This window comes from Colletotrichum chrysophilum (genome assembly GCF_026319265.1).
Source record: "Colletotrichum chrysophilum strain AFK26 chromosome Unknown scaffold_13, whole genome shotgun sequence".
Classification (NCBI taxonomy): Eukaryota; Fungi; Ascomycota; class Sordariomycetes; order Glomerellales; family Glomerellaceae; genus Colletotrichum; species Colletotrichum chrysophilum.
This window is the reverse complement of record NW_026517300.1, coordinates 368,064-394,478: the sequence shown is the minus strand read 5'-3', so window position 1 is coordinate 394,478 and position 26,415 is coordinate 368,064. Positions and strand designations below refer to the sequence as shown.

At 55.3% G+C, this 26,415-nt stretch overlaps 8 protein-coding genes across 8 annotated transcripts; 3 read left to right on the top strand and 5 right to left on the bottom strand.

The window, feature by feature from the left end:
* Positions 1-255: 255 nt before the first annotated feature.
* COL26b_002640 (uncharacterized protein) lies at positions 256-918 on the bottom strand (the record flags this gene model as incomplete). The annotated part of the gene is made up of 1 exon (XM_053175555.1): positions 256-918. One exon carries the CDS (start codon positions 916-918, stop codon positions 256-258), a length of 663 nt encoding a protein of 220 aa, XP_053040559.1.
* Positions 919-1,554: 636 nt separating this feature from the next.
* LYS1 (Saccharopine dehydrogenase) lies at positions 1,555-3,480 on the bottom strand (the record flags this gene model as incomplete). The annotated part of the gene is made up of 9 exons (XM_053175554.1): positions 1,555-1,928; positions 1,982-2,239; positions 2,297-2,363; positions 2,427-2,660; positions 2,719-2,835; positions 2,889-3,097; positions 3,160-3,232; positions 3,292-3,317; positions 3,381-3,480. 9 exons carry the CDS (start codon positions 3,478-3,480, stop codon positions 1,555-1,557), a joined length of 1,458 nt encoding a protein of 485 aa, XP_053040558.1.
* Positions 3,481-6,468: 2,988 nt separating this feature from the next.
* Positions 6,469-9,191, bottom strand: COL26b_002638 (uncharacterized protein; the record flags this gene model as incomplete). Its single annotated transcript, XM_053175553.1, has 6 exons — positions 6,469-6,896; positions 6,948-7,476; positions 7,533-7,791; positions 7,850-8,605; positions 8,709-8,800; positions 9,105-9,191. 6 exons carry the CDS (start codon positions 9,189-9,191, stop codon positions 6,469-6,471), a joined length of 2,151 nt encoding a protein of 716 aa, XP_053040557.1.
* Positions 9,192-10,929: 1,738 nt separating this feature from the next.
* Positions 10,930-11,425, top strand: SUC1 (transcription factor; the record flags this gene model as incomplete). Its single annotated transcript, XM_053175552.1, has 3 exons — positions 10,930-11,033; positions 11,122-11,266; positions 11,321-11,425. 3 exons carry the CDS (start codon positions 10,930-10,932, stop codon positions 11,423-11,425), a joined length of 354 nt encoding a protein of 117 aa, XP_053040556.1.
* Positions 11,426-13,633: 2,208 nt separating this feature from the next.
* Positions 13,634-15,494, top strand: ERO1 (endoplasmic oxidoreductin-1; the record flags this gene model as incomplete). The annotated part of the gene is made up of 2 exons (XM_053175551.1): positions 13,634-15,333; positions 15,386-15,494. 2 exons carry the CDS (start codon positions 13,634-13,636, stop codon positions 15,492-15,494), a joined length of 1,809 nt encoding a protein of 602 aa, XP_053040555.1.
* Positions 15,495-15,749: 255 nt separating this feature from the next.
* Positions 15,750-16,799, bottom strand: COL26b_002635 (uncharacterized protein; the record flags this gene model as incomplete). The annotated part of the gene is made up of 2 exons (XM_053175550.1): positions 15,750-16,396; positions 16,487-16,799. The coding sequence occupies 2 exons, from the start codon at positions 16,797-16,799 to the stop codon at positions 15,750-15,752; spliced, it is 960 nt and encodes a 319-aa protein (XP_053040554.1).
* Positions 16,800-20,358: 3,559 nt separating this feature from the next.
* Positions 20,359-21,170, top strand: COL26b_002634 (uncharacterized protein; the record flags this gene model as incomplete). Its single annotated transcript, XM_053175549.1, has 2 exons — positions 20,359-20,772; positions 20,826-21,170. The coding sequence occupies 2 exons, from the start codon at positions 20,359-20,361 to the stop codon at positions 21,168-21,170; spliced, it is 759 nt and encodes a 252-aa protein (XP_053040553.1).
* A 619-nt stretch (positions 21,171-21,789) lies between these two features.
* COL26b_002633 (uncharacterized protein) lies at positions 21,790-26,306 on the bottom strand (the record flags this gene model as incomplete). The annotated part of the gene is made up of 5 exons (XM_053175548.1): positions 21,790-22,277; positions 22,330-23,572; positions 23,627-23,800; positions 23,848-24,164; positions 24,215-26,306. 5 exons carry the CDS (start codon positions 26,304-26,306, stop codon positions 21,790-21,792), a joined length of 4,314 nt encoding a protein of 1,437 aa, XP_053040552.1.
* Positions 26,307-26,415: the final 109 nt, after the last annotated feature.

Sequence of the window (26,415 nt, the reverse complement as noted above, 5' to 3'; positions counted from 1 at the left end):
TGTATCTTGCGCTCCGATCCTATATCCATATCGCAAACTCTGCCGGAAGCAGCACTGTATATGCTGCGCCAATGGTATCTTTCGAGCTGGTGCGTTCCATGCGGCAATCACCGGCCTTGCCCGATGCTGCGTAGTCACCAAGCGCTAACGCTCATCATGTGAACGGCGCGATTTCCTCCTAGTCGGCAGGGTTGTCAACCTGTGAGCCTGAGACCCTTGGTTTTATAGCTGATCCATGTCCTGGACAGATCAACCTCACCCGGACTCGGTCTTTCCTTTCCTCGCTTCCCTCTTCGCCTTCTTCGCCTTTCTCCTTGCCTTCCTCTCCTCCTTAGACTCCTCCCTCGCCTGCCCCTTGTCGGCCTTTTCTACCGCCTTAGACTTCTTCGCCTTCTTCAAAGCCCGCTCCTTTCTCCTCGCCTCCCTCGCCTCTTTCCTCGCTCTCCTCGCAGCCTTCCTCGCCCTCTTCTCCTCCTTAGTCTCACCCCTCTCCTTGCCCCTCGACAGCTTGACGCCTCCATCCTCGCTATCGCCACTCGTCTCCTCGCTCTCCGGCGTCGAAGTGCCGCTGTCTTCCTCCGGACCCTTGATCGTCCCATCCAAGAACCCGCCCCTGACGAAGCTCGCGTACAGCATCCACTTCCCGCCAGAAACCTTCTCGATTTGGTTCAGCCGTCCTTGCGTGACGGTCTGCGTGACCTGCCCTTTCTTCGACGTGTCCAGGCCCTGGAGCTGCTCGTCGAACGCATTCATCCACCACGTGTCGCTCGTGAAATGCGCTTTTTGGCCGAGGCCCTTGGTATTATCTTTGCGATTGAGAAGGAGCGGTTTCGCGAGGCCGATTGCGTCGTCCGTTGCGTGGAGGGAGTGCCCTTTGCCGCGCCACCCTTGCCGCGAAAGCAGGGCGTGCGCATCCATCTTGAATTTGTGTTTATGGTCGCGGCCGGTATTTCGATCGGTCAAAATTGAAGTCGACTTTCAGAAGAGGTATTTCGATCGGCTTCTATTGTGTCATGAGGGCATGAGAGGGATGCGCATTCTCGAGGTGAAGTTTTGGACGTTGCCGGTACAGAGAAGGGATTCAGCGCGGGCGGTTAGACACCCAGTTGTCAGTGAATTATTTTTTTGCATTCTGCCGCTGCTTATCTTATCTTAGCTCCTTGGCCAAGCCCCACCAACTGGACCCCGGTCCACGTCTGAGCTAACTTTTTGGAGCTTTACCTGGACAACGGGCACGCGACGTAATGACCATTGATTTTATTGCGACCGAGGGCGGTGAGCCTACGGGAAGGATAGCAAATGTCATTGCAAGCTACGTGGCCTGAGTGTCTGCCCTCGATGAAGCTCTCGAGGCAAGAGCTCTACTGGTTCGTGGGGAAAGTTATAGCATCAGCGACATCGGAGTCTGCGTCAAAATTACGTAGTATAAACGTTCCATTTCGTCGTTGATATGATGAGGTATCTGAACTAAACACTTTTGTAGCTCTCCCCTCTATGATTGTACAAGCAGATGCCCCCTTTTTTGAAGTCCCGTATGCATCCCGAAAACAATTTTTACGCCTTAACCTTCTTGGCAGCGGGCTCCGCTGCAGCCTCATCCAGTGCACGCTTCTCCGGCTCGCCAGCAAGCTCTCTTTCCGCCTGCTCGAACTTGGCCTGCTCCTCGGCAGTCAGGTTCGGCAGAAGAGGCTTCTCCTCGTCAGAGTTGAGGTTCAAGTGGAAAGTACGAATAATTGAGTCGGCGTCGTCAATGGCGATTGGCCTGACGTCTGCCAGGGCCTTAATCTTCTGAGTAACGACCTTGACCTGCGCGTCGGTCATGGTGAGGCCAAGTTGCTCGACACGGCTCTTGATGGCGTTCCATCCAGTCAATCTCGAGGCGAAGTGGACGTATCTGCTCATACCGAAATCGGCAGGGTTGATAATTTCTGCTCCGAGTTAGCTTTCGTCACTGGCCAAACGCTGTAGCTGGGCCACATACCGTATGTGCTGGGGTTGTTGAGAATGGCCTTGGCGTGGATACCAGCCTTGTGGGTGAAGGCGCAGAAGCCAGTGATGTAGTTGTTGAAGGGAATGTTGATCTCGACAGACTCGGCGACCAGGTCCTCAAGCTCCTTGAGCTTGTGGAGCTTGTACTTGGACTTGGTGTACTCGGGGGCGGCGACGATCATGCGAGCCATCAGACCACCCAGGGGGGTGATACCGTTGCGCTCACCGATACCGATGACGGAGGTGTCAACTGCGACAGGCAATTAGCAAGTAGTTTCCCAGGCACGGGCTACGGAAAGCAACTCACTGTGGGTGGCACCAGCCTCAAGAGCGCAGTAGGCGTTGGCAATGGCGCATCCGGTGTCGTTGTGGAACTAAATCTCGCGCATCAGCATGGTCGAGCCTTTGTGGGATCTTCGCACTCAGACGCGACTTACGTGAGTCTCAATGTCGCAGCTGACGACACCTCTGAGCGTGCGGACGAGGTCGTAGACCTGTCTGGGGCTGGCGCAACCGACGGTGTCGGCAATACCGACTCTGTGGACGCCGACCTTGTCGACGGCGCTGTAGACGGAAAGCAGATCGACGAGGTCGGAACGGAAGGAGTCCTCGGAGGAGAAACGGATCTCGAGACCCTTGGACTTGACGAACTGGATAACCTCAATGGCAGTCTGTTCATCAAAGCTGTCAGTAAATCATTGCGCGACTCGGAATTGAAGTCAGACCCACGTTAATGATGTAGGTCATGTCCTTGCCGTGAGAGTGCTCGCGCAGGTAGGAAGAGGTGCCAATGACGACATCAACACCGTCTACACCGGTCTCGACGGCAAGACGGGCATCGTCCATCTGTTCACTGGTTAGCGAAGTAGTCTTGCTCGCGAGATGGCGAGACTTCTTACGTGACAGCGGACGTGAGTCAGAATCTTGGCCTTGAGGCCGAGCTTGCAGATAGCCTCGCAATCCTTGCGGGACTGCTCAGAAGCCGCCGGGGAGGTCAGCTCGATGTAGTCAACACCGAAGTCATCGAGAGCCTTGGCAATCTTGATCTTGGTCTCGGTGTCGAAGAAGGCGTTGGCGAACTGTTCGCCCTCTCTCAGAGTGGACTCGACTGTTGCGCCTCCAGTCAGTGGCTGCTTTGAAGAGCAGGGCCTAGAGAACGGCAGAACATACTAATCTTGTAACGGTCGACGTTGCTGAGGAAGTCTCCTACCGGCTGGTAAGGGTTGCTGTGCTTCTGCTTGGTCTGCGCGATCGGAGTCAGAACAGGGCATCACGGTGGGAAGCCAGTTTGGGTGTCCCTACAGGAATGGCAGTGTAGCCAGGGTGGTCTGGACGCGAGAAGAGTCAGTCACGGTCGAAACGTTGTCGCGCAAGCATCACGTAGTACGCACCAGCGTTGTTGCCGTTGGCAGCGCCATTGGAGCCGTTCGTGTGGCCATTGGTGCCATTGGACTGGCCGTTGGTGGCCGGGACATCAGGAGTAGGGCACATTTTGTATGTTCATACAGCGGCGCTCGAGGTTCGGGGTTGATGGATCGAATCGATTGAAGGCGGGATTTCCAGAGTCTGGATGGTGACGATATTTATACAAGATTTTGGGGTAAAGCTGGTTGAGTCACAGGAGAAGAGACGTAACCGGGGAGAGAGTGGCAGAGGCAGCCTTTGTATGTAAAGGAAAAAAATTATGCTGGGAAGCCAGAAGCAGGCCGACTGAGGCGAGGCGGACGCTACAAGGAGTGGATTGGGCGGGATGGCCAGTGATGACCGAGTACGGCGTTCGCTGCCAACCTTGGTCGACCAGTCAATTGACGAAAAAAAGAATTTTTTCCACTCTTTGGCCCCGCTCCAGACAAATACCTACACCCCCGACCACGCTGCAGCGCCGTGCCATTGACTCTCGAGTAACAAATTTCAGGGCCGGTCCTTACGTCGGTCCTGCCTGTACCCCGCTAGATGCCACCTGAAGTGGGCTGCTTTAGGAGCCTCCCATTGGCTGTAGTTGCATCCACTCCTTGTGCCGGCCAATCAACCCCCCGTTATCGGAAGATCGATCTCCCACATTGCTTCCGCGCTAGCCCTCGAAATGGTAATGCCACATGCTGCAGCTTGCCCGGATTCTGGCCCGTGTCCACTGTGCCACCTTGCTGCAGTGAGGTGTTTGGTGGTCACTCAGTGCAGTCGGCTTGGTCCTGCAGCCTTTCTGGTGGTGCTGGAGACAGACACCGCCTTTCCTTCAATCGTCAGTCTCCCGACGGCTGGCGACCCCCAATATTGGATGATTTGACCGCCCAGAAGACCTCGCCTGCCACTGGTAACAGGGTTCTTGCAGCAGGAGGGTCTGCTAGAGGCGCGCCTTTCACATTGTGCAGCAGCGGAGAGAACGCGGCAACGGGGGCGTTGCATGCCGCACGGGAGCTCGATTCCGACATTGGTCAATTGACTCATCCTACCCGCTGTGGAGGGAACACCAGCAGAAGCTGGCTGAGCTTTCTTTCAACGAGCTGACCCGGCCTTGTGGTTCCAACCAGTTGGCTTCTTCAGGTGTTTTACCTTTGATCAACTTCAGACGGTATCGGGGTCAATTGGAGTTGGCTACGAAAAATCGAATGCACAAAGTTCAGCGTAGACTCTCTTATCACCTTCCTATTGAACCGTATGCCTGTGTGCCAACCAGCTTGCACAGATTAGACATCAGATCAACTGCCGCCGGCCCGGCTGCTGCTAGTGATGCAACCTGCCGCGCCTATTTCAACGCCCAGCCCAATGTCTTTCGTAGCTGTCGAGAACAACGAGCGTTTGTCCTCGTGCTCACCAACTACGGATACGCAGGAGGCTACATCTGAGACAAGACAATGTGACGCCAGGTCTGCTGTCCTTCTGGGCGGGAAGAGCCCACCGACCCCCGAAGCCCCCGTCGCACAACGAAAGCTGCTACGTCGGAGGGTCCGACGGCACCCCGGCCGCATTACCGACGTCCTCCAAGACACTGCTTGCATGCCGGTTGCTGGGGTAAACGCTGCTCCAATTTTCCCACTAGGATCCACAGCTGAATTACGGATCCCCAGACGACGTCATGCAAGTATGACTCCAATACGAAGTTCTCTGCGCAAAGCTTGCGCAGCTTTACGACATCCTGGCTCCTATGGAGGGATAGCTTCGCATCACGTTCAATAAGCAGAGTTGCTCACGGACACTTGCCTCAGTGAACTCCGGGTGACATCAAATTCATCTTGATTCCGGCGTGAAAGCACTTGCCCTGGAGATGGAAGAGAACAGAAAGGCAACGCATGCAAAAACCAGTCTGGTGATGGAACACTTATTATCTATCTATACATATTTGTCCGTCCCAACCCACCACGGCAACACCCTAGTAGCAGCAACGCCTTTCCATGCCCAGATCTGAAGGCGTATAAACGGGTCGCAAATATCGAAATAGTCCCACAACGACAGCAATATAAGAACAAACGACGACTTCTCTGTGAATGTTGACCAGACCAACCATCCAAAACCGATTTCCTCTTTCCCGTGGATGGGCGAATGCCCTGCGAACTTGAAGTACCACGCAGCTCAAATCGGGGAAACGTGTCGCAGAACCTTGTTGAACATGTCCTGGTCATCGAGTAGGAGTGCTACGCTGCCCATGAGGTGTATCAGACCCTTCTTTCTGTCGCCCATAGCGTCCGCCTCCCTGAGCATGGATATCCATTTGATCGTTACTGCGCTGATAGAAGCCTGATCGGTGAACAATGCTAGGTTGTTGTTATAGTTGACGAGTCCCTTGACGAGTCCTTTTATCACTTTCTCATCAAAAACGCAGGCCCGCATCAGCAAACTAGGACGAGCGTGCTTGCCCAGTTTCATCATTAAATCGGGCCCAATGGAAAGAATGCAGCTCGTTGCGAAGTGTGCATCTTCAAGACTTAAAGATAGCCCATTATGAAGTCCTCTCCCGGGCTCTTCCCTCACCTCAGGCTGGCTCTGGGGCTTCGGTTGAGTCGGGCGCCACGGGTCTGGCAGGTTCGACCAAGCTGTGGGCGACACATCCGGCTTCTGTTCACGTGGCAAGGACCAAGCCAGCCTGTCATCCGGCAAACGCTTGCGAGGCTTGATCTCCGAAACCGCTGCTGTGGGTTGAACAATTTGCGGAGTCATCCGCGTTTGATCTGGTCGCAACAGCACGCGACTCGAATAGTGCATCGGGGGGTAGCGTGTATAACCGTTGTCGCTAATGTTGTATGCCTCGGGGCGCCGATCGAGAAGATGGTTCGGGAAATCGCCATGGACCCTTTTTTCTTCAGCTTTGTCCCAAAGTGCCTGCAAGGTTGGGGCAAGGAAACCTACAGCCCGTTCAGCAGCGCTACGGTCACGATAGCCAACGGCATCACCCGACGATTCTGTGCGCTGATGGTCTGAACCGACCAAGTGTCCCCCCAATAGTTCGACAGAAGTGGATGCGTCACTGATGCTGATCGGAGGCTCCTAGTTTCTCACGACGTTGGCGAGCACCGTCATTTGCTCCACTTCAAAGTCTTCACCACTCGGCAATTTCTGGCCCTTGGGCAATGCTGCAACAACGTGGACCTCGATGGTGTTGACAATACCAGCCTGGAGCTGGGCCTCGAATACCCTTTCGCCGGTTGAAAGCACTTGACCTGGAACTCCATGAACCGGAGTGAGTGTATGCCGGTTGATGATCACCCAGAGTCTGTACTGGCGTCCTTCCTTCTCTAAAAAGGCAGGCAAGGTCGGAACGATCTGAATCCTCAGCTGATTGGCAGGCATATGAACCGTAAACGACTGTTGGGACACCTTCTCGAGAGGTTTGACGGTAACTTCAAACCGACGATCATGATTGATCATCGGATGAGTCTGGACCTTGAGGCTAGAGATGAGGGCATCCGCAATGCCTATAAAACTGTTAGTATGGCGTCACCTAAACTGAGAACACGGCAATCTACCTTTGCCAGGCGCGCGAAGTCTCTGGTCCCAGAGAGGCTTGCTAGGTTGCTGAACCCCGTTCGGCTGCGCCTGTTGCTGCGGAGCACCGATAGGCTGGAAAGTTGCACTGGACAGTCCTGCGGGTTGGCCAGGAGGTGGAAAGGCCGACGGTGTACTCGCGTGACCGGGCGTACCGGCAGGAGAAGGGCGCATAACATCTTCTCGCTTGATAGTGTTGGCAACTGAAGGACTGGGAGAGGCCGCCGAAGTGCTTCGAATTCTGTCCATCGCAGCTGGCATGATAGGATTAGCAGCTTGACGCGTGGTGCCATTCGGGGCGATCTGCTCGCTTGCTTGAGAGCCTGCAGACTGAGGAACAGGAGGTGCCGGTGAGTCCGCCGAATCGCTTTTGCCTCCCACATGGATTGTAATCTTCTTGGACGTAGTAGGCTGCTCTGCCGCAGGTTGCTGTACCTTCAACTTGATCTTTGGCTGTGATGGCTCTGGGACAACTGCTTTGGCCTGCTTCAGCTCATCCAGGAAGAATTCCTTGACCCCAGTTAGTTCTACCATGAAGGATCGCCGTTTCCCGCCGAAAATCTCACCTTCAATTCCTGGGCTAACTCGTAAATCTCACTTCCCTCTTCATTGTAGAAGCAAGCGTTCTTCCAAAGGAGGCTAGCGCTCTCCTCGAACGCAGCCCAGTTCTTGAACTCGCTGGTACCCGTGGCTTCATTTCGTCCCTTGACTCCCTTGACAGATTTCTGGAGCTTTTTGATTGAGATGGGCTCCTTGATGACCCGATAATAGTCCTTGAGGGCACGGGGAGGTAGATTGACAAAAGGCTCGAAGTACGCCTCGGGCCTTTGCACAAGTAATCAGTACGGATGCAGTTGTGAGTTCCTGAAAGAGGGTGACATACTCGTCTTCTCGCTTGCGCAGCATCTCTTCCACAATCTTCTCCTGCGCGGCCTGGAAAGTGAGACCCTTGTACGGAACGTCCTCGTACTCGCAGTCAGGACGACTCGGTGTGCTAGTACGACCCTTGGACTTGCGCGGCGTCATTCCCTTGGGAGGTCTGCCAGGGCCTCTGCGACGGATGATTATCGCCGCGCGCTTTGAGGACTGGCTCGCCTCCTCATCATCGTCTTCTTCTCCCTCGGCGTCGTCGTCTTCCTCTTCTTCCTCTTCATCCTCTTCATCTTCATCTTCCTCGGCATCTTCGTCTTCGTCCTCATCGCCTTCGTCGACCTCGGGCTGCTTTTCCGCAGGCCTCGCATTTCCCTGGGACTTGCGGCGGCCCGTCTTGGCAGGGGTCGCGTCGTCTTCGTCTTCCTCCTCAACTTCGTCTACAACACCAGAGGCAGGCAGAGGCGTCGGCACGGCACTGTAGTTGCCACCGTTGTATGCAGGGTTCGTCTTGGTCATGTAGTTGCTGAGAGCCTTTCGGACCCTCTCGGCATCGTCGAAGATTTGGGTGTTGCGAGGATAGAACTCTTTCGCGTTGGTCACCATGCGCTTGAAGTAGCTCTCGAGCTCGGTCAGGGTAGAAAAGTCTCCCTTTTTGAGCTTCCGTTCAATCATGGACAGCGAGATCGGCATGCGCGTCTTCTTGTAGTATTCGGGGGTGCTCTCTTTTGAGGGGAGCTTTTCGAAGTATCCTGCCACGAGCCGGCCACTGGAAGAATGGATTGTCAGCGTCTACTGTTTAGATGGCTGTGCACCTCCAAACAGGTTTTGATGGTCATGGATGCATCGTAGTACGTCAAGGATAGACTCACTTCTTATCTTTGGTCTGGCGGATCTGTTCCAGGAAGAATAGGCCATGTTCGGTGGTAGACTCGACAGTCTCTTGCTTGCTGAGATTGTATTTCTGCGTAGTGGTGATATCAGCCTGTCTATTTCGTCTCTGCTTCTCGTAGGATGCCTTATGGAGGGGTATGGAGACTGCTGGTGGATGCTAGGAGCTCAGGCAGACTGGGGTACTGTGGGATAAATGGTTGGTGATGGCGGGTTGGCCTGGCTGTCGGCTGGCCCCGGAGGTTGCAGGCAAGTCATTGTGAGAATGCAACGCGGGAGGGGACAGGTTGCAAGAGCAGATCCGGGCCATCAAAGCTGGGCGAACAAGAGGCGAGTGACCAAGGACAGCATGGGGAAGGGGTAGAACAAAAGCTCACCTGTGACAATCTGAGGCGCTTTGCGGCGCGCTCATCAGCACCTTCGGTCGCGCCATTTGCGGCGGACGACTTGCGCTTGTGATCCATCAAAAATTGGTGGGCAGTGGTCGCGGAGACATGCGCTCTCTATCATACGAGTTGCAGATAGCTGCCGTCTATGCAGTGGGTGCAATGGCTGATGGAAGATGGCGACTTGTGGAGGTCGATGCGATGGTGGTGCTGCGACTGCTTTGCGAAAGACGCGTCGTTGGAGATCGGGGGATCGATCAGTTGGCAAGGTGGTGGCAGGTAAAGTCGGGGAAGGTGTCGGCTGTGGGCCGTCGCAAGGTTGGTTGCGAGCAGGGCTGCAGGGCGCAGGGCGCAGTCTGTGGCTAGCGTGTTTGTGCTGGAAGGGAAAAGCTGAGAGCTCAAGGTAGAGGTGAATGTAAGGTAGTTTCTAGTGCAGCTCCCTAGGTGGGAAGGCTCGGGAAAGAACCGTTGGTTTGGCGAGGTCAAAAGTTCTGTGGCCTGACAAACAAGAGCTGTTGCTGGAGTTGAATAGAAGGTGGTTGGGTTTCTTCCCCTCGCTGTTATTGCTGGCTGGAGGATACTTCGCAATGAAGATGGCCGCGCTGCAAGCTGGGGATCTGCCCGTACGGGTATGAACAACTCTCCGTTGAATCGGTCGATTGTCGAGCGCGTACTGGCAGCTGGTAGATGGAGGGACAGGCTCGTTAGTGCCTCAGGTGCGCAGCAGTTTTCGAGGCACCCAGAACTTGGCAGGCGTGGTGGTTCTTGACCGTAAAATGCTGTGAAAAGAGAGTGGAGTGTGCGGATGCAGAGAACCGTCGCTGTTGGGACACTGGAAGAAGGCTGGTGCCGGTTGGCAGCCGGTTGGCAGCCGGTTGGGTGGATCCAGCCGTTGCGGATTCTCAGACCGAGATGTCACGGGCACGATAGAGGAAGGACGGAGGCAGAGGGGAAGGGGAAGGCTAGGGGAAGAAGAAAAAAAAAAGGAAGAAAAAAAGGCAGTCGACACACCGCTCTCACACAGTCTGTCGGTCAGTGTTGGGAGTTGGTGAGTCGGGTCCTAGGTAAGCCACCACAGGTACTCTCGATCCAAAATACAGCGCCTCGGTACACCTGAGCAGGGCCAACATAACCAAAGCGGAAGTTGCCGCAGGGGAGCGAAGGGAAGAAGAAAAAAAAACGCCTCGGACCCCAAGGGCCAATTGGTAGTGGTGGACGGTCACAGGTGGACCGGCGGCCGTGGTGCTGGGGTCTGAATTGACTGTGATCCAATCCGACTTTTGTTTACAGGCCATATCTTTTTCCCACTCTTTGAATAATAACCCCTCGTTCTTGCGCGCCAGCCACCTCCTCCGCCATATTTTTCGAGATCGGTTCAAGCTCTCCGTCCCCCGACCTCCCTCTCTCGTCTCTCGTTGCTTCCCAGCTCATTTCCCCCCTTTGAGTCAGTCGGTGAAGCTGGAACAGCCTGTTTCAGCGTCAATTCCTGCCTACCCCGCCTGCACTTGTTGTTTACCACCCTCGACCTCGCATCTGCTTGGCTTTGGTCGCCTGACCTAGAACTGCTGGCCCCGAGTCCTCGCTCGCGTCCTTAGACCCCCAACCGTCCGAGAGTCGAGCATCGCCGAGCATCGCCAGTCCCGACCGCCGTCGCCGCTGTCGCCTTCGCTGTCACCCGTCACTCGAACTCTTGCAGTCTTCGAACCGAGACCTACCCCGCCGGCTGTCTCGCCTTTGTGGTACCGAGACTAGACGCCACCCGTTCATCCCACAGACAGCAACCCAAACGCACGCAGACACAGACACAGCAGCCGCCATGGATATCGACATGAGCCGTCGCAACAAGGTCCCGCGCCCTCTGTCCGACTCCGAACGGGGTCGGTTGGACGAGTTCATCGACTCCATCCACTACTCGGCACGGTATGCAACAACTCCAGTCCCTCATTGCCTTCGTGCTGGTGCACAACAGCAGGGACCGCATGGAACTGACCCAGTCCTTCACATCTAGGTATTCCGACAGCGAATTCGAGTATCGTCATGTGCAGCTTCCCAAAGCCATGCTCAAGGCTATCCCCAAAGATTACCATGATGCCAGCCACGGAACGTTGAAGCTGCTTTGGGAGGAGGAATGGCGCGCACTTGGTATCACTCAGGTATGAGTCCGAACTTCTCCCGCACGGAACATAACAGGCTGACATGATGTGCAGAGTTTGGGCTGGGAGCATTACGAGGTTCATGAGCCGGAGCCGCATATTTTGCTGTTCAAGTTCGTCTGCCTTTCCCTTGACTTCGCCCCCACGGTGTTTATCTAACATGCTGCCATAGGCGTCCCCTCAACTACCAGCCCCCTCAGTGATTCGAGAAGCGAGGCGAATTCCTTGTTACCCTGCAAACGCGGAACAAATGCCCGCCTCCCGCTCCGCAGATTTCCTGTGTGGGCAACGCTTTCAACGACACGAATGACGGCCATTGATGACGGAAGTTTTCTCTAGAGATTCATGAAAAGAGATTGGGAGATAATAATACCTCGTCTTTGGGGGCCACGACAAATGGTGTAAAAGACGGCGCATACCATTACGGCTATTGCATTTATTTGGGCGGTTTGAGTCATCGGGATTTGTTAGTGTTGGACTGTACTGCTTGCTGTCTGTTGATTGTCTTGGAACCCAGTTGAGGATCTGTCTGATGAGGGAGGAGTTCTATCGCCCGGCGTGCTGGGCTGGCGCGTCTTCTTCCAAGCCGATGCCGCTGAACTTTGCCAACGCAGAGATTGCGAACGGCCGTCAACGAGAGCCTCTCGCACCCTGGGCAGCAAGCAGGAGCGGCGCGCCGGTTGTATAGATAGTCGTTATTGGCTATCGCCTGAATAGCTCGGCCAACGACGATAATGAAGACGGAGCTTAGGGACATAGGCATAGACGCGTGGATTCAATGCGGTCATGCAGTTTTCAAAAGCTCAATCAAGTTGAACATGAGACCAGCAGAGACTAGCATCCTATTAGCTCGTGGACATGCGACGAAGCTTAGAGTGACGTGAGACACAACGATAGTAGTCATGCTTGGGCAGAATTTTGTTCCAAAAGCATGGTGTGCTATGGCAAGACATGCAGACGGGATGCTGTGCATGCGGTATAATACAGCAGTTTTATTGCATATTCTTGGGTCCATGCCATAGGTAGTCCTGATCGATAGAGTGCGAGACGTCACTTTTGACTTCGCGATGACGAACATGTGCAAGCTGGAGAAGGCTCACAGAAGTGAGTTTTTGTGCATCTGGTGTCGGCATGTGCAAAGCGGGCAAGGCTACAGGGGACAACGAGTAGCCAGACGTATAACAGAGGCGCCGTGGTCTGCAATTGGCAAGTTGCGGATGCACCAAGCCGAGTTGGATGGCGGCGGCGGCATCCGAGAGGCGATCTGGAACGGCGGAAGCCATGAGGAACCATTTGGCGCCAGAGTGGTTCCAATTGGCTCCTGCATCTGCTGATTTTCCACCAAGAAGGACACCTTTCACCAACGCCTAAATTAGCCTTTCGCCCCCGTAAGACAGCCCTGAGAGCGATGTACCCTTTCGCTTGCCCCAGGCGACTGAGGTACTTGGGATCGGGCTCGCGTTTGAGGATCAGCTAATCCTCGCCAGATAAAGTAGTACGATCCAGTGTATTTGACGGCACTCAGGGAGTCAGGGCCCAGCTCCGACGAATTAATCAGCCTGAAGGGTGGGCTCCATTGTTGCTTCAACGCTTGGCAGGTCCTACTGTGCTGTACGGTGTGCTACCTACGCATACGGTTTTTGCCTTTAATGTTAGATTGAGGACAGATTCCAATCCAATGAATACATGACTCCTCACTTCTGAGGACAGGAAAGCTGGCAACCTGCAAAAGGCCCCGACGATCCCGTTTTAATTGCTGGCCACTTGTCTGGTCTTCTCACTCTTACCCTATCGTCCGTGGTCTTTGCACAGCCGTCCACGCTGTCATCTTCTCCAACGTCCTCCAGGGTTCCACGGCCGTCTTTAAATAAGAGCTCCTGGCCAAGAGAACAACGTCGATCGTGCGGTGACAGGCCCATGCTCATGCCACCTCCATCTTTATGTCAGACTTGAGACAAGACTGGAGAACCACACCTGGCCCATTTACACTTCATCTCTAGCTTTCAGCGCCCCCGGGCCGTTTCGCCAAAACGAACCTCACTCAACTTAACCTTTGGCGCTGCCTGACCCGTCCGGCTTATTTGCACGCTGCAGGCGCCACAGGCATAAGACTGCCTCGGATCCACGCATCCAGCCCGGACGCTCTGGACGTTTCAGCCAACCTTTGGAAACTTGTCGTCCGCATTCTCCATTAACAACCTCTTCTCCTGCGACCACCTGTTCTTGTCATTGCGTCGCATATTAAACAGTCCGGTCCGGTCATCCCCGCCCACGGCGAACCATTCACCATGAAGTCTGCAAGCAGACTATTCTTCCTCTCCGTTTTCGCGCTCTTGGGGTCGCCAGTCCAATGCGAACGCGCCCAAGATGATTGTGCGGTATGCCGCCGTTTTCTTTTTCTTCTTCGCGACCTGTGCCCTCGCAGCGGCATCCCGCTATCGGTTCTCCGTCTCTAACGCATCGTACCAGATCTCGCCCAAGGCCATTGTGTCCGACGCATGCGCCTCGTACTCTACCCTCGACAAGCTGAACGCCAAGGTCAAGCCCTTCGTCGACGACCTCACAAGCTCGACGGACTTTTTCTCGCACTACCGACTGAACCTCTTCCACAAGAAATGCCCCTTTTGGAACGACGAGAATGGCATGTGCGGCAACATCGCCTGTGCCGTTGAGACCCTGGATAACGAGGAGGATATTCCCGAAGTCTGGCGGGCGAGCGAGCTTGGAAAGTTGGAAGGACCCTTGGCGAAACACCCCCCGAGAAAGGTGCAGCACGAGCGCCCCGAACGACCGTTACAAGGAAAGCTGGGCGACGAGGTTGGTGAAAGCTGTGTAGTGGAATACGACGACGAGTGCGACGAGCGTGACTACTGCGTGCCGGAGGATGAGAGCGCAACCTCGAAGGGAGACTACGTAAGCCTCCTCCGCAATCCCGAGCGGTTCACTGGATACGCGGGAGTTGGCGCCGCCCAGGTTTGGGACGCCATCTACCGGGAGAACTGCTTCCAAAAGAGCTCCTTCCCCCATTCCGCGTCTCTGGGTCAGTCACAAGTCAGCAACAAGGGACCAGCGGCGCAAGACTTCAGGCAGGTTCTCGAAGCCGCTGGACGAGAGCAGCTTTTGGAGCAGATGCGCGAGAAGCAGCCCAACGCCCCGTTTGTCGCCCAGACCGGCTTAGAGTCCGAAGACGAGTGCATCGAGAAGCGGGTTTTCTACCGCGTGGTTTCGGGCATGCACGCGAGCATCAGCACTCATCTTTGCTGGGACTTCCTTAACCAGACTACGGGTCAATGGCAACCCAACCTGGCCTGCTATAAGCAACGCCTCCACACCCACCCAGAGCGGATCAGCAACCTGTACTTCAACTATGCCTTGGTCACTCGTGCAATCGCCAAGTTGGGACCTTATCTTCAGGGTAGAGACTATACCTTCTGTACGGGGGATCTGGACCAGGACGCTGCCACCAGAGCAAAGATTCTTGAAGTTACTGAGGGTGCGGCTAGTGTTCCGCAGATCTTCGACGAGAGCCTCATGTTTAAGAATGGCGAGGGTCCGTCTCTGAAAGAGGACTTTCGCAACCGCTTCCGCAACGTCAGTCGTGTCATGGATTGTGTGGGCTGCGACAAGTGCCGCCTCTGGGGCAAGCTCCAGACTGCCGGCTACGGCACTGCTCTGAAGGTCCTCTTCGAATTCGACAACCACAGCAAGGACATCCCCGTGTTGAAGCGCACCGAGCTCGTCGCCCTCTTCAATACCTATGCTCGTATTAGCAGCTCCTTGGCTGCCATTGGCAAGTTCCGGGCCATGGTAGACGCCGAGGAGGCTCTTGCCGTGGCTGCTGCCGCCGAACCCACCACTGCAATTCCCGACAGGGCCAAGAAGCCGCACAATGTGGTCACGTCAACGGAGCCAGAGCCTATCACGGCCGAGGACTACCCAGAGGACAAGCCGCGATCGGAACAGACCGTCAGGGAAGCCTTCGACGAGGCCTTTGATGAAGAATTCGGCCGCTTCATCAAGGCTACCAAATTCGTGATCTCGCGTTGGGCCGCCTTCCCCAAGACCTTGTAAGTTTATGACCCTGTGCTGATAGTCGACAAAGTCTAACTAAGGTGGTAGTTTCAACATCCTCGCAGTAGAGCTGGCTCGTCTGTACCAAGGCTTCGTTGGCCTCCCCGTTATCGAGAGGAACTGGAGCTTCCAGAGGCGGCCGCTGGACGAGTTATAGATAGACATCTTTAATTTTCACATCCTAGCATGGCATCTACTCACTGCATGGCCGGACGGGGCTAATGGCGTTTCTGTCTTTCTTTTCCTCTTTCATCCCCTTTTCCCGGAAAGACCAAGGGCACACTGTGCTGGTACCGTGACCAGGCTGTACATACAAAATTGATACCAACACTTCTATTAGTGTTTCACTGAAGCCACATTGGGCTTTCTTGCTTTGTGACGCGTATGCAGGTCCAACGAATAGCGGCGACCCTCATCCGAACAGACTGTCCTCCTCGCCATCCCTCTTCTGCGCATCCCGCAGTGGGACATGCGTCACCACGTTCCCGATCTTGGCCTTGACGCCCGAGACGGGAATCTCCCACTTCTTCACCTCTGCAAACTCCGGAAGCCGCAACATCCCGTACGTCTGCAGACACGCGTCCTCGGGCGGCAGGCCAAACGTCCAGCCGATGCTCACGTGGAAGGCGTCGTCGACGAGCTCGGTCGCGCGGGCCTGGTATAGCGGCTGCTGGCCGAAGCGGAGAGCGACGGTGTTGCACTTTGTCAGCAGGGCGCGGAGCTGCGGGTTCTTGCCGGTGGTGGTGTTGCTATCTCGTGAGGAGGCGAGGGGGTCAGCGACACGGAGGATCAGGAAGGCGCGGTCCGAGTCTGGGGATTTGAAGAAGCCCATCCCGCGCGGGGAGAGGGTGAAGGGCCCTGTGGCGTGGGAGACGGACGAGGTGAGGGCGGAGAGGAAGTCGTCCTTTTGAGCTGTGGTCAGGGAGAGAGGGCGGGTGAGGGAGACGTGGAGGGGCAGCGGGGCGTTTAGGTCTGAGGTTAGTAGAGGTTGCAGCTTTTGAGACTTGAGAAGGGGCGCGATCTTGGCTAGGAGATTTGTGAGCAGGGCGTGCTGGGATGCTGTTGGATGCCCTAGAGGAATTTTGTAAGCTCGAGAGACAAAAGAGGTACAAAAGAGAGAGAGAAAGAGAGAGAGTGTGTGTGTCTTACATTCAATGTAGACGTGAGAAGGCCAATGGCCGACGATGTGTGGAATGGCACGCTTCCGACCCTGGTGGAGGGTGGGATCATCGGCGGTGCTGGTTCGTACGGTGGAGGCATACAAGTCGTGGAATTCCTCCGGGAGCGGAGGCAGTGCGGAGTTGCCTTCCGGTTGACTCGCGGATGAAGCAGTGCCGGTGGTCTTGTTGTGTTTGCTGGCGACGGGCCCTTCCGGGCCACCGTCGGCGGCCTTGCGGCGTTTGGGCGGGGGTGAGCCCGGCTCAGATGCCGAGTCGGACGACGAGTAGTCGACGAGAGCCATTGCCCGGCGGCAGGGAGCTGGGGGCCGCGGTCTTAGATGGGGGATCCCGCAGCGAAAGACCCGGTTGGGTCTGCGGGACGCGACGGAAGCTGGCCGGTACAGCTATCAGGCCAATGAGTAACAGGCGAGAGCGTGATGCATTTGCTTTTTGCTGCACCTGAGGGGTTCTGCGAGGTCGCCTAGAAGCGCGCAGTAGCAGTTGAGAGATGTGAGACACGTGAAGGTATCAAAGCGCCATAGCAAAGAGGCAGGTGGTGGAACCTGTCAGTCATGCACACAAAAAGGCGGTGGTAAGAAAAGCCCAGGGCAGTTGACACCTTGCGAATTGCGAGCGAAGCTTTTCAGCCAGATCTCGATCCCGGTACGTCATACGCAAGGTAAGGTCTAAGCTCCCCATGCACGCTGAATGAGGCGCGCACGCAACTACAATCAGCAACAAACCTTTTACGTAGCTGCCTTGTCAAAGCTGCTTATGGGCACCATCTACTGAAATTCTAGACTTTTAGCAGCATCGTGAGCTTGACTGAGCGTCTAGCGTGAGTAAGAACGAGTTAGTCGCGGCATAAGGCGGCGCAAATGAGAGCAGCATTGCTCATCTTCGCCCATAACCAGCATGAAAACACCGACGGGCCATAATTTTAAGCTTATGGCTCTCACTCGTTGACAGCAAGTGACCGGTCCCGGTAGGGCGACGTGTTCCGCCAGGTATCGGAGCAAGCATAGCCCTGACTTGAGGGGCAGTGAGACGTGGACCGGGGACTTGCGGCGAGCCCCGTTGGCGCCCCGGAAGGGCCACTCGGAAGCTCGGTGAGAGGCCGGGTGACCCATTGCATGTTTTTTCTTCTTCTTTCCTTTTCACACAGACGCGCATTGCAATCAATAGCGGCACTTATGAGTGGTCTGCTAATTTGCTCATGGTATCAGCTCTGTGACGGTTGCTGCGTGGGAGAGGTGGTCTGGTAAATGGGATGTTGCGGCGTGTCGTGGCTGCTGGTCCCCTGGCTAAAATGGGATTTTTTAAAGTTTTGTTGATCGCATGACGTAGGAATTGGGAGCCAATGCGAGGACGATGAGAAGAACAGACACGAGAGACGGACGAGGTTCTAAAGGCCCGCGTGTCCCGCTGACGGCGTGCTTGTGGCTGAGCTAAGGTGGCCTAGCGGTTGAAATGTTTCGTTTCTCATTGTTTCCTTTGGTCCCTGGGCGGCCGAGGATGCCGTGGTCTTGGTCTTGCCCTGCCGGGTGGATCTAAGTTAGGTGTCTCTGCCAGCGGAGCCGCTGAGGGGAAAGTGGTAACGTGATGGGCGAGGCGACATGTCTCGTGTGCGGATCGGGGCCGGGGCGCTTTGGACCCTGACTCTGGACGGCGGAGGGGATATATGGAGAGAACATTTGGACGACGGTGGTTTTGAGAAGGTGAGCGTAAAATCACAAGCATTGCATTTAGGAACTAGGCATGAGAAGCATGAATGTGCAGCTTCTTTCCAAACAGAAGGTGACGGATTTTCGTCCAATAATTGCAGCTACCAGAACCAGGCTTGCCAGGTAAAGAGCATGAGCAGCACATCGTCCCCGCCTTCCCACCCACATCATCCGGTCCCTTCGCACATGCCCACCCCTCCTCCTTCCCTTCCCTTTCCCCTCCCCCTCCCTGCCAGAGAAGAACCAAAAGAACACCACAAAACTTCTCACCAATGGCAAGCTCGGGCGACCCGGCCAGCGCAGGTCCCATGATGGTCACTTCCCGTCCGGGCATGTTCCCAGAAGCCCAGCGCCGCGATGAAGAAGGTGCAGGCCACGCTGCATCCGCACACTGGCGCACCTCACACTTGCCTGACAAGGACTGGGATCGCCTGGTCTGAAAGGCCTGGACTGACTGTGCCTGTCGTCGGCATCACGCCCACACCCTCATGACTCTGTCGTCCTTGTCCTCGTCCGTCGCCCTCCTCGCCCCCGGGTGTGCACCTCACTCATCCCACCAAACGGAATAGCGGACGACGCTGAAGGTGAAGACCACCTCTACTACTGCATTGTTGTTCAAAAGGGCTCTCACACCTGCATCTCTGTCCCCGATTTTTGCGTCCTCTCATCTCTCGTTCTGTCATTCTGCTGCATTGCATCGCTTCGCTTCGCTTTGCTGTACTGCGTATTGCGCCAATACCCGACGACCCTCGAGAACCACAACAAAAGACACAGCCACAGCAATTACACCAAAAACAATATGGACGATTCAGGCAGCAACAAGCAGTGGGTAAGTCCATGGTCGGTTTTTTATTTACAGGCATTGCAACGAAACACGGACCCCATCCATCATCATTTGTCGTACTATTATCTCGACGAACACTCATTGCGGTTCAACATGGCTGGCTAGGCCTGGGCCTTACGGTCGGCCCTATCATCGTCATCGCTCAAGTTCTCGTCTGCCATTCACCCATTCCCTTGTTGTCTCCACTCTTTTTAGCCCGTCACCGTCGCATCCACCGTCTTGTCATCTTCCGTCTCGCCCGTCTACGGCTCCAACATTCCGTCACTGCTGCCGCCCCAAGCAAAGTTCGAGGCCCAAGAACTCACTCAACGTGGTCGAAGCCGATCGTCCCGTCTCCCCCCCCCCTAACGCGCCCGCGGGCAGGACGCCCGACCGGTTTCTCTGCCCGTGCCCAAGCCTGCCTGCTATTCTAAGCCCCAAGTCTACCCAAGCTACCCCTGCCAACCCAAGTGAGTCGGGAAGCAAGGTACGGACGGGTCCCCTGCACTGCACGGTTCAGCCACCCAAGCTTAGGCGGCTGGAAGTCCCTTCTTGCGTCACTGTTCATCCAAGCCATCGGATTTCCAAGGACCTCGACAAGCTGGCTGGCATCATCCAGACTGCAGCTAAGCCCTTGACGACGTAAATAATACGGGTCCCTCCACTTACACATGCGCGTCCTTGCTCGTCGTTCGACTTCTTATCTATAACTCCTCGTGTCTAGTCGTCTTCTTGCGTCCATCTTCTCAACTCACATTCAATTAACATTATTCTTCTTAGGCAAAGGCTTACTTGCTTGATCCACTCACTGCACCTGAACCTAGCCAGGAAACCGGACCTGGAAGCTCATTCATCAACCCTGACCCATTGCTTCGTACTTTCTCACAGAGGAAGAAAGGAAAAGACCCGGTCCAGCCGAGCGATAAGAGCCAGAGAAGTCATAGGAGCCACAGCCAGGCTTCGTCGTATCCAACCCCGCCTACATCCGCGAGCCCGACACGCTCCAGCTTTCACTCTTCGAACCCGTTCTCACCCACTTACAACAACCGCGCATCACTGCCCTCGCCCAGAGAACCCGGTTCACCTGCTTCGTCCTCTGCTCCTCACAGGCCTCTAGGTCGCAGCACCAGTGTTCGCAACACTCTGCCTCCGAGTACTAGCGTCACGCGGAGCTTCAGCGCGCGCAACCGGCCTATCAACGAAGAAGAAGGTCGTGCCGACTCGTCTGTCCAGCGCAGCAAAAGCGTAAACCATCACAACGTCCCTAGCGGTCTCCGTCGCTCCGGTTCATTGAACCAAAGATACAACGGCGATATGTCTCACAGACCTCTGGACATGCTCAAGAAGGAGCATCGCGCAGCAGACCGCGCTCCTCACCTTCGCACTCGCAAGAATGGTCCCATGACCGACACCATTGACGGGCTCGACACCATAGGTGGTGTCTACCACCATGGCGGCCCGTATGACGCCACTTTGGCGTCGCGCAACCGCAACAAGCAGTACGCCCCAGTTGAGGCCGTCAAGGAATCAAACGAGGAGGCTTTGAGAGCAACTCCCCGTGAATATATCCAAGATTCCCTTACCAAGCATGTTCCTCTTCAAGGAACCGGCACCGTCCCCGTCGGCAGCAGCGACATGCGCGGCAACGTTATGAACTATGAGGAGGGAGCGGACCTCATGCGCGAGCCTGACGCGCAGGGCGGTGCTTACAAACGATGGGATGGAATCGTAAGTCTGCTGTTCCAATTTTGACGTCATCTGCAATGTCTGACTAAGAACAGCCGTACCACCCTGATGATCTCAAAGGAAAGGGCGAGCCTTCGTACACCTACGAAAGAGATCTTAAGGAGAAGAAGCGCATGCGCAAGGCGTCCCTCGGCAACGGCCCTGTTGAGTATGAGATGCATCCCGGTGCCAACAGCCAGTCACGAAAGAATCTCGGTGCCACGGTTCGTCAGCGTAGCGTGAGCAATGTCGCCGACGGGAGGCCCGGCCCATCAGAGACGCCCGCCGGACAGTCGAACAGCGCAGATGTGCGCCGTCACAACAGCACTGGCAAGCGTCTTAGTGACGGTCTGAAGCGCCGCTTCGGAAGTATTCGTCGAAAACATCAAGCTGCAGCCTAGATGTCACATCCAGGTCATTTAGTCTTGGGCTTATTTCTCATGTAATACCACGTCGCCATGACGTAATGTCTTAGTTGCGCCTACTCGGTCGCGCTTCTCGGAATATTTAGTAACTACCAAAAGGTATGAGAGTGTACGATACAAGGAACACTGTTAAGGTTTGGGCGGAGGGATTGGCTCTGCGGTTGGTGAGGTCAACCACGAGAGAAGAGCATTGTGTTGCTTCGAGCGAAAATGAATTTGAACGCCTCAGGGCCAATGACGAGCTTGAGTTACGATTGCCTAGAAAGGCATTACGAAGAATAAATTAGGACAAACATAGGCACCTCAGCATGAGGTTAGATTTCTAGTCATGGTAATGGCACTCAATAACGTTAAATGACAGCGCGCATTGCGTCATTTGATGACCAGCATATCACAGCACGTGAGGCAAGCAATGGTCATATTGTGAATGTACTTGGTTTTCGAATATTCCTATTACCAAAAGTGTCGTCGATCTAACTTTTGCCTCTTGAAAACGCTTTCTCGCAATTGCTGCACCAAGGCCTTGTTCCAAAAGGCCCAACTTCAAAAAGATACTCAGCCCCCAACGCGATGATCCTCCTATTTTACAATTGCCTCAGAAGTAGGCCAACCCGTTCCATCCGAGGATCCCTTCCAGCTCGCCCCGGACCTCCAGCACGTTACCGTAGCCGCCCTTGCCGGCGACTTCCGACCTGCGTCCTGCGCCGAGCTCGTTCCAGCGGGATAGGAGCGCGCCGTCGACGATGGTGCGTCCGGCGCTTGTGTCGACGCCCGGCGGGCGCGCGTCCAGGGGCGGGAGCCGGTGAGCCTTTGGGTTCGTGGCGGCTGCGTGAGGGAGCGCTGCGGCAATGCTATTGGACAGGGATGTCAGGCGTCGGTAAGCCTGCTCTGATAGCGGGGTCAGGGCCGCAAGAACACCCGTGGGAGAAGCAAGCATGAGCGTTGATGGTGGGTTTTTGGACGCGGATGCGGATTGTGCGGTGGTGGTTGTTCTGGGCAGTGATAAGGTTGCAGTAGGGTGGTTCGGCGCAGCCGAGAAGGAGGCACGGTTGAGCAGCAAGTGGCCTTGGAGAGACTTCGGGTCTGCGGATGGTTAGTGATTTGCCAAGCAGTCGGGGATACGGGGGAGACTTACGCTCAGGGTCAAATTGCATTACGTGAATGACGCCGTCCTTGTCGCAGACGACGATGTGCAGCTCGTCTCCATCGACCAAAAAGTCTGCTGTCAAGACCTCAAACTTGCCAGTGCTTTTTCCGAAGAGCATTATCTTGTAAGGCTCTTCTGCGTAGCCCACGAACCAGACACCCTTGAAGGCATCAGCCATGAGGCAGTAGCCGGTGCCTCGCACCTCGCGTACGGAGGTGACGTAGCAGCTCATGTCCATGAATGCGACAGGCAGGAGGGTGCCGTCTTCCTTCAGGCCACGGACCATGCACTTCTGCCCCTGCGCGACGAGCATCAGGCCTTGCGATCCAACCTCGCAAAGAGCGGTGACGGCGCCGCGGGGAATCTCCTCTTTGGCGACCAGCTTGAGCTTCTTGTTCGTCTCTGGGCGTCCAGGTTGGGGCACAACGGGCACGACATCGTATACGAGGATGCGGCCACGGATGGGCAGGTCCTCGCCGCGGTTGACGGCCGTGCCAATGGCAATAAGCATGCGGCGTTCCTTGGTCTCCTCGGACACTTCGAGGTGGAGCGTCTTCATACACATGGCAACCTCGTGGGGATCGAGCTCGACAGTGTCAATGACGGACCATGTGGCGGGACTGAGGAGCTTGATGATACCGCGCTCCATCTGCGGGAGCGTGGTGATGGTCTCCTTGGCCCATTCCTTGTGGTAGTCGTCGTCCTTGGGGAGCTCGAAGGGCTCCGACACACTGCAGGCAACGGCGTACGTCTCCATGGGAGGATGGTAGGCGATGAGACCGATAGCATCTCCGACTGGGATCTTGCGAATGGACACACCTAGCTCGAAACTTGTGTCGGCGGGCAATTGCGTGACACGTGTGTGCCCCTCTGAATCGGCGTAAATGAAACCGCGCTCGCAGCCTTCGGTATGGAAAGAACTCATGCCACGAACGCCGATGCCCTGCAGACCCAACACCTTGGGAGCGCTTTTGGCAGATTTGATGATGAAGGATGGCGAAGCACCAGGAAGGAAGACGGTGCTGTAGCCGTTGATGTTTGCGCACGGTCGAAGAGGAACAAAACGAGGTTGCTCATTGGCATCGTCATCTGCTACTTCAACTGGGCTCTTGGCCAGAGCCGGATTTGTGATCTTTTGAAAGTGGAGAGTCTTTGCAAGGCCCTCGGACTTGTCCTGCGATTCAAGGCGAATGGGTTCATATATAGTAATGTCGTCGTTTGCATGTCGAAGCTGTCAACTGAGTCAGAATGATACGCCGTAAAGCTTTCATCGAACAGAACTCACAATAAGATATGGCGAAGACTCCGTGGCATCGCCCAATTTGGCCACGAGAACTTCCGTCAATGTCTCTTGAACTGTGCCTCGACGAACGGCGTAGTCCGCAGAGAGAAATGGGGGGACGTAGGTCATTCCAGCAGCAACATAGACCGGTTTTGAGAGGTCGGGAAGAGCGTATATCTGGTTTCGTTAGAAGTTGGAAATCAAATGTTGTGAAACGGACTTACATATAAAGCTCCCACTGCGCTGAGCAGGAACATGAAAATGCTTTGGCTCTCTGGCGTACCCTTGTCGGTTTGGATTGGAGCAAACACACCGGTGGTGTCGGTGTACAAACACCCGGCAAGCCATTGTGTTGATAAGATAGTGTCGTCTTGCTTTTCCATCTCTTCGAGTTCGTTGTTGTTATCAATTTGAGCCACCATAATGCTCGCATCATCTCGTACCAGCAGGAGATAGGGGTCCGCGATGCTGGCACTGACGACTCGTGGTTCAGCTCCCGTCTCCTCATCAAGCATCGGCAAGATTTGACTCAAGCCGAGGTCTGGCTTGTTCGTCAGCGTTGAACGACAGTCACAAGTGCCGATAACTCACCTCCATCGTAGCATCGCACCTCAGACTTGAGAACCTGAATGATACGCATGTGTTTTCCCATAGTGCCCGCCTCCACCGTAAAACCTGCCGCAGGATCAAACTCTGTCCCCGTGAAAGCCTCAAAACCAGCGCCTGTAAGAGCATAAACATCTGACGTTTCGTAACCGTCTAGATCAACCTTGGAAACAATCATAAACTTGTCGTATATAGATGAAGCATCGAATTCGCTGCCCACAGCAGCATTTGCGCCCTTATCGCCCTGCAGTGATTTTGGAATCGGCTTTTGAACGCACATGGTCCAGAATCCCCTCGCCTCTGGGAACTCAAACTTGCCAATGACCTTTGGTTGAATGTTCTGGTTCATGATGGCGATGGCGGCTGCATTACCCTTGCCGACGGCAGCCGCAAGTTGCAAATCAGCTACGACGCCGACCGAGTTCTTCTCGTCCTCGCTCTCCGGGATGAAAGCTTGCTTGCCCGTCGTCATATCCTTGACCGGAGCTAAACTCAGGAGAGAGTCGTGAACGCGGAACGATATCTCTCCTCCTTTGGGCACGCCATTAGCGGCTGTGCTCGACGGGACTGTCGTTGTGGTTTCGCCGTAAAGATCATCATCGTCGTCGTCGTCGATATCCTCATCTTCGAGGTCGTCCGCGAAAGAGTCGTCAACCAAACGCGTTTTCTTCCGCGCGTTTTGTGTCTGTTTCCGGGTGACACCCACAACGAGGGAGTCGCTACCAGTATTGCCAATAAAGAACGCGTTCTTGCTCAGCCTTGAAATCGAAGAGGCACCGCACTGCACAACGTTGCCTCCAGCCTCCGCGAGTACTATCCTGACACTGAGTCCGGAAACGGTACGTCCATCGATTTTGAAAGCGATGATGGCCAAACGACCATCGCTGAGCACCATGAGCAGCTCTCCATTCTCAGGAGACATTTGCTCAATGTAGCAGTGCTCGAGCCGCAGATCCAACTCCGACTGATCGGCCAGAGGAAAGCTGGTCGTCTCCTTGGTGAACGCATTGACCGCCACGCCATTGGGCTTGCCAGACTGGTCAATGTGGATCAGCTCGTTGGTGCCGACGAGAAGCGCTCCTCCAATAGGGCCTGGAAGGGCAATGACTTTGAAGAGGTCCTGCGGCAAGTTGTTGACGGAAAGAATAGCCGTGGATGCCCGTTGTTGCAGATCGAGGGTAAAGACTTTGTAGGAGAAGTGGTCTTTCCGAGGTAGGGTGTTGGAGCGGCGCTGCATTGAAGAGATGATACCGAAGGTCGGCTCTCTGTACTCATGCAGGAAGGCGAGGTGCACAGGATGGAGGAGACTGGGATCAAGCTGCGGGAGAGGGAGGACGTATGACGTTGAGTATGGTACATCTGCTAAGTTGCTAGTTCCATTTGTAGCCGCAGTTGCTGACGGCTCTTTTGCCGGCCGAGGTCCATCCACATCCTCATCCCAGTCATCCATATCTATGTCCTCATCGTTTAGTTTGAAGGGTAGGAAGGCGATGTATCTGGAGCCAAATCGGAGAGCGGCACATCGGGAGCCGGGATCGGCAGCAAGATGAGTTGGGTAATTGCTCAACGGGCCATCGAATGGCGAGCCTTCGAGCTCTTCTTTTTCGTAGAAGTGGATGGAGACGTCCTCGAGTGCGTGTTTCTCGGGATCCCATTGCACCAGACTCAAACGAGCCACTCTTGTAGCAATCAACAGAGCTTCGCCTCCAGACTTGGAATTTTGAATTTTGATCCTCGCAAGGCCTGCCACGACTCCAAATATTGGGTATTCGGCGACGAGGACAAGCTTGGTGTTGTTGGTGCGATCGGCGCGAACCAGCATGCCGTCGCCGCCAAGGAAGGAGGATTCGAGGCCATCGTCGTCGTTCAATCGGCGGTCGTACTGGGTATCAGCCCTCGAGGTCTGTTTCTCACGATTCTGCGTGTGGTCAATCTCTGACGAGATGGTCTTTGTTGCAAAGATTTGAAGCAGCGAGCCCTTTGCGACGACCAGATTGTTGCTCTGCGCCGAGAGGAAAGGGAGACTCAGGCTGTGCTGCACGCCAGTCGGCGGCGTGAGCTCGGTATAGCACTGCATGAGGACAGTCTCAGGCGATTGCCCTTGAGCCGCCCGCTGTCATAGGTTTCGAATTTGGCGAGAGAGATGCTCGGGTGAGGTCGTGTCGAGATCGTCGCAAATCGCCAAA